This window comes from Pseudoliparis swirei, chromosome 17, assembly GCF_029220125.1.
Source record: "Pseudoliparis swirei isolate HS2019 ecotype Mariana Trench chromosome 17, NWPU_hadal_v1, whole genome shotgun sequence".
Lineage (NCBI taxonomy): Eukaryota > Metazoa > Chordata > Actinopteri > Perciformes > Liparidae > Pseudoliparis > Pseudoliparis swirei.
The window spans coordinates 6880170-6893411 of NC_079404.1; the positions used below are offsets into that span (position 1 = coordinate 6880170).

At 42.7% G+C, this 13242-nt stretch overlaps 1 protein-coding gene across 2 annotated transcripts in view; it reads right to left on the reverse strand.

Annotated features, from left to right (window-relative positions):
* ttc7a (tetratricopeptide repeat domain 7A) overlaps positions 1 to 13242 on the reverse strand; it is a 55094-nt gene that overhangs the window by 15151 nt on the left and 26701 nt on the right. For both annotated transcript variants that reach the window (XM_056435259.1, XM_056435258.1), the window contains 4 exons: positions 5145 to 5261; positions 4774 to 4886; positions 4231 to 4365; positions 884 to 1086 (listed from right to left, as the gene is read on the reverse strand). In XM_056435259.1, the coding sequence (XP_056291234.1) occupies positions 884 to 1086; positions 4231 to 4365; positions 4774 to 4886; positions 5145 to 5261 (568 nt within the window). The remainder of the gene's footprint in view (positions 1 to 883; positions 1087 to 4230; positions 4366 to 4773; positions 4887 to 5144; positions 5262 to 13242) is intronic.

A 13242-nucleotide genomic window follows, 5' to 3' on the forward strand; every position in this document is an offset into this window, starting at 1 on the left:
AAAACATGGCAAATTGTCAGACGTCGTTCAACCCAGAAAGGAATAAAGAACATGATTTTAGTTAAAAAGGCAGTCGAGACTCATTTCATGGCTTCTGCACTCTCTGTTGCCGTGATTTTAACATAAGCAGTCAGGTTAATGCTGCTATTGAAAGACATGTGGAAACGGAGAAGCATAAAGGTAACAGATGTGTCGAAGGTATCTCTTTACGAATGCCCAAGCGGCCTCTGTACAGGTACATACACTTCACTTTAGAAATTCTTTACTTTTTGAGTCGTTAAATGTTTCCCATATTTGTTTAGTTTTCTTTATGCTTTTAAAACACTTATTCATCTGTTATTTATGTGACCTGTAATTTAATTTGTACATTTTAAGTCCACAAATATTATGCTTTGTAGCACTCAGCACTTCATACTGTGAACAAACACTTTTTGACTCTTCAAGACAATTTTTTCCTCTTCCGTTACACATACATCACGTATAATCACACAAAGTCGTATTGTAGAGCGGAGTACACCAGTCGTATGCAATTATTCACAGCCTCACACAATACCCCATAGTGTCCTCTTTTTTGGTGTTATGGATATGGTCACCCTACTGCTGGCCTGAGCCGGAGTTGATTCTGAAATTATTGCATCGCGTACAGTGTAATGTAACTCGATGAAGTCAAGCAAAGCATGGAGATGCATGCGTTGTACACTAAGGTGCATACTTGTGTGTGGGGTTGCACATGCTTGGCCTGCATCTTGCGTCAGTGGTAATTTAATGAGTAAAGTAAATAATGCGTGTTATTGTATTCCACGAACGTTGTGTGTGTGTCTGCATACTGACCACTGAACATTACATTCATTCTAAATTAGCAGCTTCGAGAGCTGATTCTCACCATGTGCACCAGAGTGCGCTCTCCTGTGGGGTGGATAGCCAGGGCCTCATCATACAGGCCCTTGGCGGCGTCCAGTTGGCCACGGAGCTCGGCCAGGCGGCCCCTTTGCAGCAGCACCGAGTCAGAGTTGGGGGAGAGCGCGATGGCCTCGGCGATGCAGAACTGGGCTTCCTTTAGCCGTCTGTCCGCCATGAACAACTCCCCTGAGGAGGGAGATGGAGAAAGAGGAAGAATGGGGGAGGAAGGTGATGAAGGGGAGAGGGGTTGAAGTTATCATGGAAGAAAAGGTAGGAACAGAGAGGGAGGAAAGAAAAAAAGGGGAAGTACAAGAAAGAGCTCAAGAAAAGAGGAACAAAAGGATAATTGGAGAGAGAGGGAGAGAGAGAGAGAGAGAAGGGAGTTTGAGCATTACGTCAAAATATAAACTGTGCAGCACTCAAATACAAACACAAAACACTGCACTTGGATGCACCCCCCTTCCACCCCACCCAATACACACACACACACACACACACACACACACACACAGACCATTAAAGAGAAAGTGGGAGCAACGAAGTGCCTGAGAAGTCATGAAAGCCTTGCCTAAATATGGCCATCGCATACTAAAGCGGCCTGCCTCCTTTCCTTGCTGGTGCTGGGAAGATGAGGACAAACCTCAGACACACACACACACACACACACACACACACACCATCATGCCTTCAAGCACGTCATTGACCAATAAGACTAGGACACAGAGCTGACCAGAGCCCCTGGTATCGTAGAGGACCAATATCTGGACGGGATGCTGACGCAGGATCGCTGTCAGTCCCTCTGATGAGTGGATGCCGGGTCAACACTCTGTAAGGTTCTGTTCTGTGTGTACTATGTGTCTTCTCCGTGTCTACTGTGTCTTCAGTGTCTCCTCTGTCTCCTTGATTGTGTCATTCCCTGCACCTGCCCTCAGCCACTCTCGTCTCGTTAATGTCTCATGTCATACACCTGTTTCCATGTCGTACACCTGTTTGCCCCCCTATATATTGTGCCACTCTTTCCCTTGTCTGTGGCTGGATTGTTGTCTTTCTTCCGTCGTCCTGTGTTTATCTGATCCTGCCTGCCTGCCTGCCCTGAACCCCGATTCTCTGCCTGCCCCTTTTTGGACTTTGTTGTACTTTGTTGTACTTTGTGTGGTAACGTTTGCCTCATTAAAGAGCGCCTTTTTGATAATCTACACTGACTCCTCGATTCCTCTGCACATGAGCTCCTGCACCTCGCTACCTGTGACGTAGCCCTGACACACTCAGAGCAACCCCTGAGAAAGAAATCCTTCCGCTCCAAACACTGGCGGCAGCATGCGCATTATTGAGAAAAGAGAGAGAGAGTCCGTGCTGCTGATATGTCTCCTCTGCCGTGTGAACCAATGTTTGTGTTAGGTAGTGGATATTTTGTTTGTTTACCTGTCTCATATAGATACACAGATGGGAAATACTTAGTGCATGCACGCTGCCTCTGCAAGATGAAAAAGAGCCATTTCCCAGACTGCGGGTCACTTTTTTCATGGATTCACTTTGTGGAAAAAATGATTCAGTGGATGGTCTCTGGTTATGTTAGGCTTTTTTCTTCTCCTCACCTGAGCTCTCGGCATAAAAAAATATGTTGTCTCTACAATCCGTTTATACATTAATGTGTGTGTATTAATATGCAGCTAACTATGCCCTCTATGGGGTTATTTTTTGGCCGACGAGAATGTGAGATTGAGAGAGGAAGTGACCCATCGGAGAGGAATGCTGGGAAGGACACACACAGACATTTAAATCAACAGCAAACATATTCTATTTTGCCCATTCTCAGCAGAGGTCAAAGGTCAGACATAGAAAATAACCTAATTACAGTAAGCCGTAGGGAACGCGACCCTACGACCCCTCCACCCATCCTGTCCTGTCCTGGTATGTCGGTTGCATCACTTGCTTCCCTCGGCCACTGTATGGATTCTAATTCCCGTTCTCATGCCTCATCCACTCCAGCCGAGTGCTCCACACTTCTGTAAACTTCCACAGGCAGACTGAGACTGAAGGGGTGGAAGTAATAGCAGCATGCATCACTGCCCTTCTGTCCTTAATAGAACAGTGGCCACATGTATGCAGAGAGCAATCTCCCACACAAGATATGTAATCTGTAAATTGTTAAAATATCCGTGCATACTGTTGTTAAAAATTAATGCAGTAATCACATAGGAAACGGGCAGGAAAAATCACTGCAGACCCCACCCCGGTCACAAACTATTCAAACTCCTCCCCTCTGGTAGACGCTTACAGATCACTGTTCGCCAAAACCTCGAGACACAAAAACAGTTTCTTCCCCCTCGCCGTCTCACTACTAAACAATAACCCACTGTGGCATATATATTTATCCCTGCACTTCTCGCACTCTCCACTTCTTCTGCCACTACTGTTTCACAGCTACTGTATATAGCCATTCCTCTTGTATATACTTTAAGTCACTTTCTAAAACTTCTTAGACCGTTGCACTGTTTTGCACTGTTTGTTCTGTACTGCACTATTTGTTTTGTTTGTTCTGTATTGTATTGTGTTGTCATGTATATTTTGTGTAAGCACAGAGACACTTTACCAAGTCAAATTCCTTGTTTGTGCAAACTTACTTGGCCAATAAAACTGATTCTGATTCTGACATAGTCACACAGGCCATTTTACATGGTAATAAGGTTGCAAACATATTTGGTTTGTATATCTACCTCCCTTGTTATCACACAGGGTTTTCCAGCACATATAGGTGACCCGGAGAGAATATCTGTGTTTGAAGTGCTCAAAACGTGTGCTCACGTTGTCCGAGTGCATAAACGATATCTCACTCCGCAGAGAGATTATAACTCAACCGAGCTTGTAAACAGGTCAGTAAACTGAGTAAATCAGAACAGATTTCACAGCAGCATCTGCACAGCACATGGTTTGTATGGAGAAGATTCTCACTCAAAAGTTGCCATCTGATATTAAAAAATGTGTTTCTAGTTTCTTATGCATTAGTTGAAAGGTGCTAAATGCAAAATTTCGAGTATTATTATACGATAAAACACAACTATTTACAATGTTAGTATTGAGTAATGGTTTCCTGAGCAGAGAATAAAGTCACTCTCACTTCCTCTCTCTACCTCCTTCCGTTTCATGGATCGTGGAGGTCTGGATCGTGGTCCATGATTACTAAGAACTACTGAGAATAATTCATACATTCTGTCATATTCATTGGATGTGTTGTTGTAACTCTGCAATATTGTTCATCAGTCCACATGATATCTATTGATTCTATCTACAGTAACATATAGACATAGTAAGTGTGCGCTGTTGACATGCCAGCCTGCAGCCAAATGCATTCGAGGGTGGTCCAGATGTAAGTGGGTCCTTGGCGACGACGCATGGAGTAGAGGTCCGACACCTCAGAGAGCGCCGCCTCCAGACGAGACACTGCAACTGAAGGGCTCAGCGAATCTGTGAAGGGATGAGAAATACTAATTGTCGGAGCTCTTTGAACAGTAACCATGGTTGGCATACAATGAATAATTGGCAAGTACTGAATGATAAACACGTGAACAAAATATTTCGACCCCCGATACGCAACATTCATACTCAATTGAAAAACCTTTCAAAGATGACAAAAGAGAGCCATTCTGAAAAAAACAACGAAACAAAACAAAAAGGACATCTGACCCTGCTAAAAACACAGGTATGGAGTGATATCATTGATTTTTAACATTTCAGGCAAACAGTTTCATCTGCCAAAAGGTCAAATGCCGGGGGATTGGGACTGACCCTTACTTTCTTTACCGACAACAGACAAAAAGGAGGAAGAGTTGAAGAAAAACGTCAACCAGAGAGAGAGAGAGAGAGAGAGCAGACCAGTGGAAGCGTCCTGGAAGTTGGGCAGGGTGAGGTGGATGGAGGTTTTCCCGAGTCTAGGACTGACCTCCACCCGCTCGGCCATCGGTATGCTGCTGCTGTCATCTGTCTCACTGCAAGATGCAAAGCACAGGACAAACATTAACATAAAGCATGAACATAAAGGACCGACATACTGACCTTTAGACGTATATGGTTCACAAATAATTAATTGAAGTTATTACTTTTTAGATTTAATAGCCATATTATTTGAAAAAAGGTCTTCCTCTATTCTAGTTCATTGAGGAACGCCACATTAAATCCAAATGTTGTAATTGTAAAAACAACGCACATACAGGACACAAACGCACATTTGACATGCACACACACACCTGGAGCGGCTGACATCATAGCATCTCAGCCACTGTTGCAGCATCTCCTCACAGGTCCGCAGGGCTACGGTCGGGCCAAAAACGGCCTCTTCGAGCTTCACCTTTGTGAACAGCAGACTGGATCAGAAAGAAAAACCCACACACAAATTACTCATCTTTGTTTAATCTTATTTGGCTTGTTCCCATTTTCATTACCACATTACAAATGATTTTGAACCCGTATTAAACTTTAATCTAATTAGCCTGGAGGAATGTTTATGTGGGCCCAAACCTGTTCTTATTATCACTGATCACATTAACAGTGTGAACACACAACATGGTATTCAATAAAAACAATCGTACTGCAGGTTCACAAGGAACCTTTAATATTTGTCAGTGTCTACTAAAAACTAGAATGCCTGCCACGCAGTTTGTATCCCTCGAGTTGCAGTTCACATCCACGTCTGTCTGAAATGTCATCACTTTATGATCTTACCCTAACACATTGGTGTGAAATTACCATAATATTTCTTGTTACAGTCTGGCTCATGCCCTCTGACCTTTTTGAGTTAAAACTGGACTGCCAAGCATTTTTCTGTCAAATTTGTTTTCATTCCTCGTTTCCTGCTTTTATTTTGATGTTTACTCCTCAGGTGTTTCCCCGTCGTTTATTTTTCCGCTTTGTGACTGTCAGTCAAGCCCCCATCCGTTTCACCTGTCTCTTGTCAGTCCTGTATATATCTGCTCAGTCCTTTTTTACAGTAGGCCTATACCAGCTCATTTGTTCGTAGTCGATTTGTCTTCAATTGTGTTTGGCGTTCTTTGCTGTTGCCTGCTGTTTCCAGTCCGGTATGCGAGTCCAGTTTGTCAGCATTACAACATAAAGGTACCTCCCATGTTGCCTGCTCTCCAACCATGACAATTCTAGGGTTATGGCCCAATACATATTGTGTAAGGTCACAGCGACCTTGACCTTGGACCACCAAATTCCAGTCAGTTGTGGGGCCCTCATTAACAATGGACACAATATCAGGAACTGGACATTGACCCCCCCAATATTTTCATGTATTTCTTTGTAACGGTTCCATGGCCGTCACCCGTGGGTTTCCCCCTAAAGCACCTAGGAGTCCCTAACACCAACGAGGTTCTGTTCGTTAACATGCTTTATTTCTCAGCAGACCGCACCTCTGCTCACAGTCCACACTCCACTCTCAACTGCTCCTTTTATGAGAGCCGCGTCGGCTTCTGACTGATTGCCAATCAGCCAGAGCAGCTGGCTGATTGGAGACTCCACACCCACAGCTGCCACATTCTTATTTTTATTGATTGTTAATAGTTTAATTTATTTACCTGGGCTTGTCAGTGACGTGCGGTGAGGTTCATGGTTGGTGAGGCACTGACTCCTTTAGTGTCAGATTTACAAATATATAAACCCAAAAGGGTAGCTTATTCAATTGGCTACTGGTTATTTCATATCTCATCAGCATTCTTCACACAACACACACACGGTACATATTACAGATACGTAAAGGTTAAAAAAACGTGCATTTGCTCTGCACCCTCCATGTGTTGCCCGTCGCAATTCTATAATTCAATTTTTTAACTTCGCTATATAATCGTCTTCCATGTTGTCAGTCTGACGTAGCAAAATACAAAAACTAACCGTTCGCAGCACTTGACTTGCCTGGCGCCTCTGCGTAGAAGAAGCAGCAACAAGTACCCGTTGGCTCACGTGCGCCCCCTTCAGGGCGGCAGAGTATTATCTGCCTCAATCTGCGCCATTTCACTGCGGTTTTATTTCCCATCAGCAAAACTAAATATGTCACTCACAAACATTAAACGGTAATGGTTAAAGACCTTAGCCAGACTGTGGAAAATCAGGGCAAATAAACATATCTGCAAACATTATATTGGTGACATGCAGAGATACGGCAACCCGCACGGGCCAATTGCATGTCTCAACCCAGTTTGTGATGGATTGCGCAATCAGAGGTTAGGCTCAACTCGTCGCCTCAACTCTCGTTTCATCCTGTATTTAAACAGGAAATAGGCAAATTCAGCGATTTTAACTATAAAAATGTTCGAAATTAGTCATACATAAAGATCGGTGGACAAATATTAATATAAATTTGATGTTATCATTATTTATTTTTTTACTTCATGATGTCAGGTGAGGCTTTGCCTCACCTGCCTCCCCGGACCGCATGTCCCTGGCTTGTGTGTATCTGCAATGAATGCTTGAATTATGTGAGAGGTTAATGCTGGCTACGATGAGTAAAGCTCATGCAGGCACTTAGGTCAGCTCAGGGGTCCTTCAGGAAGAAAGCGAGGGAAAACGCTACGCTAGTTGTATTAACTAGTGATAGACTAAAACAGCCTACAGCCTGCAGCATGCAGTTGCGTTACTGATTGTGATGTTTTTCTGTGCTTTCAGGTGGGTAAAAGTGATAAACGGTATAAAAGTAACGACATGGATCATAACCGTCAGTAATACGAATATGTAATATGTGAATATGAATGTATGTCGGAGTTGTGCAAAGGTAACGTATGATGTCTCGAAGGGGATATAGTGCATCACTGAGTCATGCTAGTGAATGAGAAACAGTGTAAACCACCTGTAACGTGTGAGCATGAGAGTTGTGTGAATGTGCAGAATGTCTCCAGGGTGAATTAAGTAGTTAGAGTGGTAGTGTAAGCAGATATGTTCAATGTATACACTACTGTTCAAAAGTTTGGGATCACCCAGACAATTTCGTGTCTTCCATGAAAAATCACACTTTTATTTATCAAATGAATATAAAATATAGTCAAGACATTGACAAGGTTAGAAATAATGATTAATATTTGAAATATTAATTTTGTTCTACAAACTTCAAGCTCAAAGGAAGGCCAGTTGTATCACTTATATCACCAGCATAACTGTTTTCAGCTGTGCTAACATAATTGCACGGGTTTTCTAATCAGACATTAGTCTTCTAAGGCGATTAGCAAACACAATGTACCATTAGAACACTGGAGTGATAGTTGCTGTAAAAGGGCCTCTATACACCTATGGAGATATGTCATTATAAACCAGACACTTCCACCTAGAATAGTCATTTACCACATTAACAATGTAGAGAGTGTATTTCTGATTAATTTAATGTTATCTTTATTGAAAAAACAGTGCTTTTCTTTGAAAAATAAAGTCATTTCTAAGTGATCCCAAACTTTTGAACGGTAGTGTATGTATAAGGGAAAATGCTACGCTAGTTGTATGAGCTAGTTATAGACTAAAACAGCCTGCAGCATGTAGTTGCGTTACTGATTGTGATGTTTTTCTGTGCTTTCAGTAAATACAGTTCTTAAACCCATGCACACCTGGATGTCCTATGTGTCCAAGTGTGCAACACAATTCATTTTTGATTCTAGGTGGACATTTATGCCGAATTTTAAAAAAATACACTCCAGGCACGTTCCTGAGATATCACCATGGACGTGACGTTACAGTGACCTTGACCCTTGATCTCTGCTCAGTTTATCCTTGAGTCCAGGTGGACACCTTTACCCTTTGAAATAATTCCCTCCATGCTTTCTTGAGATATTGTGTCCACAGGAAGGGGCCTGAGGGGCGGCCGAACGGAGAGACAACCCAAAAAATATAATACCTCGGGTAACGGCTGAAACTGGCCATGTTGCTGACTTGATTGCCATCGCAGAGACGCATATATATACGAGTGCATTTACATGCACACAGTCATGTCCATTTGTGTATGTGTATGTTTGAGCTTCTCCAGTAGCTGTGTTAAGTGCTCAGGACCCATCAACATGTCACTCAGTGCATTTACATGATGGTATAATTCGAATCTTGCTTTAGTCGGACTCTGCTATCTTTTGGGGGATCTGCTATTATCCCAATATACATGGCAGTGAGTAATTCGAATCATTGGCCGAAAGCATGTCCTATCCGATACGATAGGTGGCGCTGTTTTCATTACAACTCGTGGTGATACAGCCATTTCCGCTTGACCTCTTCACCACTACCAACAACAATCAACAACAACAACATCAACATTTCGAGAAAGATGGCGAACAGAGAGCAAGGCGAAGCTACATCCCTCTACTATTCTTGCATGATGTTAATAGGAGTACAGCGAATGCAAATGGCGCTATTGGCGTTGTTTGTTTGTTTTCTGCCGGCCAGGCTCCCGGCAGTGACAACTTATCGTCTCTTCCGACTTCCGGGTCACGAAATGGGAGGGAGGGAGGGAGAAGGGCGGCGGGATCTCAAGCATGCGCAAAGACGCAAAGTCCAGTTCCTAATCCAATTCACCGTTACATGCCGCGATAGTCGAATTATCAACCGGATCGGATCGAGTTATCCAGGGGTGTTAATCGGATCGTAGTCGGACCGCACATAGTCGAACAAAGGTGTTTACATCAAACGGATAATTCGCTTTCAGTCCGACTAAGCCAGTTATTCGAATGCATGTAAACACGGTGACTGAGGCACACATGGATCAATACGAACGTGTGTGAGAGGGTAAAGATAGTCATCAGCAACATGAGAGTCTAAGTACGCGTTTGTGTATGTTAAGAGGTTGAAGTGGAGAGGCCATAACCGCTTTAGTTGAAGACAACTGGTTAAGTGATATGGGAGTCTCTGATGTATGTGTGAGTGTGTGTGTGTGTGTGTGTGTGTGTGTGTGTGTGTGTGTGTGGGCTCGTGTGTGTGTGGGCTCGTGTGCGTGTGTTTGTAGAAGTAGTAATTGCCAGAAGGGGCTTTCAAAGGATGCCGTCTGTCATGGGCATCACTCATCTATGAGAGAGCGAGGTAGAGAGACCATGGTGTCGGCCACATCCGACGCCCGTTTGCTTCACTGTCTTGTCCTCCCTGCAGTCCAAGGCTCTTCCGGTTGCAGGAGAAATAAAGGGAAGTAACGGGGGTAATAATTTAAAAAAATGTGGTTGGGGGTGTGAAACGGTGAGGATCAATAGCGGAACAGACAAGCTTGTGTCAGAGGGGAGAATTCTCTGTGAAACACGTCTCGTTAACGACTCACGGGTCAGTGGGGTTTTGGGGGGGAGTATGTGTGTGAGTGCGTGTGTGCGAAGGCTGTGAGGAAAAGATGGAGGGGTGTTGGAAGAGGAACCAATTTGTATCTATGTGTGTGTGTGTGTGTGTGTGTGTGTGTGTGTGTGTGTGTGTGTGTGTGTGTGTGTGTGTGTGTGTGTGTGTGTGTGTGTGTGTGTGTGTGTGTGTGTGTGTGTGTGTGTGTGTGTGTGTGTGTGTGTGTGTGTGTGTGTGTGTGTGTGTGTGTGTGTGTGTGTGTGTGTGTGTGTGTGTGTGTGTGGGAGGAAGGGGCTTAGATTTTCTGACGCATGGATGACAAGGGCCGCCGAGGGACCCTGTGTTAAGGATGCCCCAGTAGGGGTTCACCAGAGCGTATGATTGTGTGTGTCTCTAGGCTACCCATTACCAATGTGGCGGAGAATTTAGAAGCAGTGCGATGGTGTAAACCCATCCCTGTATTAAAATGTGACACGTGTATGTTTGTGTACATCACGCATACAAAGTGACTTCTTTCACTGAGTATCCAGGATGTACAACATGAAGACCCACATTAACTTAGTGAACTATACACTCTCATTCCAGCTGTTCTTTGATAGAAAGCAGAAGGTTCGGAGAAGAAGTTAACGACAACTCCCATTGCATTTTGGCAATAAATATCCATGTTAAAGATGTGCTGTTGAGAAAACCCATTGGTGATCTGCAGTTGAAATCGGTTCGCTTATAATGAACTAGATTCCTTCCCATGGCAACAGCTCATGGATCTTGCTGAAGCACCTGACCCATAGGATTATCAGGGAAAGTCCAGTGTGTCTATGTTAAAGCAACAGTGTGTAGCATTTAGAGTTATCTATTAGCAAAGAAAAAAATTATATTAAGAGCTATTTATTCTTGAATGAAAAAAATAATAATAATAATGATATTAATAAAGCGTTTATATCTTCATACGAAGCCAGCTGCCATGTTCTACGATAGCCTAGAATGGACAAACCAAACACTGAATACCATTAAGAGAGGGACGTTTGCATTTCAAATGCTTCCAAGTTAACAGTGGTGTCTGGTCGCAAATCCGAACACAGAGCAGTGTAAAATATGATGTGATAATCTACAGTCAAAGCAATACAACTCTAATAATCTGTGATTTAAAGCCGTTTCAACCAAAGCCCATATTCTCCCCGCACGCGTGGTCACTATTTGATTCACAACTACTTTGTAATCAAATCACATATTCTAACTACCTCGAGTTTTTACAAATAGTTGTCACTCTGTTTAAACTGATCTAACTTACTAGTGTTATCCACTTTATTCACCACACACAGCCAGTGTTTCCCCTCAAAGTCTACAAGTTTTCAACAAGATTACGGCTTTTCATCAAGAAAAGGAATTCATCAAGATTACGGCACTTAAAAACTACACATCAGATTACAAAAGATGTAATTTCAAGGCTCCTGTGGAGTGGGCCTGGTGTGTGTGTGTGTGTGTTTCAGGAGCAGTGTAAAAACACGCGGTGGTGGCACAGCTAAGAGCCGCAAGTGTAAACTCTGTATAAAAATAGCTAATAATGTTCCCTTGAAAAATGGTACATCTACAGTTCTACTCATCCTGCACTCCCACAGCAACCCTGTATCACAAGAATTACGTTCCCCCAGACCTAAAATGCAATTTGCAGTTACGTTTGACTCAAACGTATTTCTCTCCAAATTACGTTAGAATGAAACGTATTTCTCTCCAGATTACGTTTGTATTTGACGTATTATAATTACAAATACGTCTCTGATGAACGTATCTTTGCCGTTTGTTATCTCTCTTTTCTACAATGCTGTTATGAATTGTAAAAAGCGTCCTCTAGTCTTATTTATTATTTTGTTATATATGTTGTTTCGCCTGCGTATTCTGACAGCAATAAGCGTTGTAACGGATCATATGAATTGGCGTGAAGACTTACTGCTGGTGACTCTCCTTTATTTTCTTCTTTTAGGTGACAATACATGAATTAAAACTCGGCCACTATCACCACCTCATCACCACCGTAACAGAGTTAGTCCCATACGGGTCAAATCAACTATTAAACTTGTTATAAAATGCGCATCTGTCCGTAATCTATACCATAAAGTTCGCATTTTTACCTAAAAAAAAGTGCGCTTCCTTTTAACCTTTCAAAATAAAGGTCCGATTTATCTGTTAAGCGGAAGTAGTATAAAACGTCTATATTTATTCAAACAATACAATATAAAAGTCATACATACATCAAAATCAATAAGGAAAATGCTAAACAGTCAAACAACTCAAAACAATAAACCCTTCAAGGCGTTATTTACAGGTGTTTACTTCTCATCAAACAAAAAGAGCAGGTACCCGGAAAAATTGGGGAAATAATTAGAGAATTGTTAATAAAACATGATTTACCCTACAACTTCCACTGATATGCATGCAAGCTAATACATCGCTTCACACACACACACACACACACACTGACAGAAACACATAGACACTCACATACGTACACACACACACAGGCAGAGACACACATACTCACACACAGACACACTAACACACACACACACAGACAGACACACACTCACACACGCACACAGAATGACAGACACACACACACACACAGAGACACACACAGGCAGAGACACACACACACACACACACATGCACACACACGCATACTCTGCAGACTGACCCTTGACCTCCCAATTGTCTCTCAGATATAACCCTACTGCTTTATATTTAATATATTATATTTACCTAAATATAAGACTTTGAGGTCATGAGGGGAATCCCCTCCAAAACATTCACAAGAGAAAATTGTCACCGTGCCAATAACCCTTGTACGATCCTTAAAACCAGACTTTTAGTAAATGTTCATACTTTCAATCAACTTAAAGATCTGGATTCTTTTCAGATCCATAGAGGGGCCTCTGAATATGAATACCCTACAGTTTTGGACCGATAGCTCTGAGTTAAGGGCCCCAAAAACAGGTCCAAAGGGTCAAATTGGGTAAACATGTCAGAGCTTAGCTTTCTTTTCCAGGTTGTAGCCACTCCCAAATGGGGTAGAAT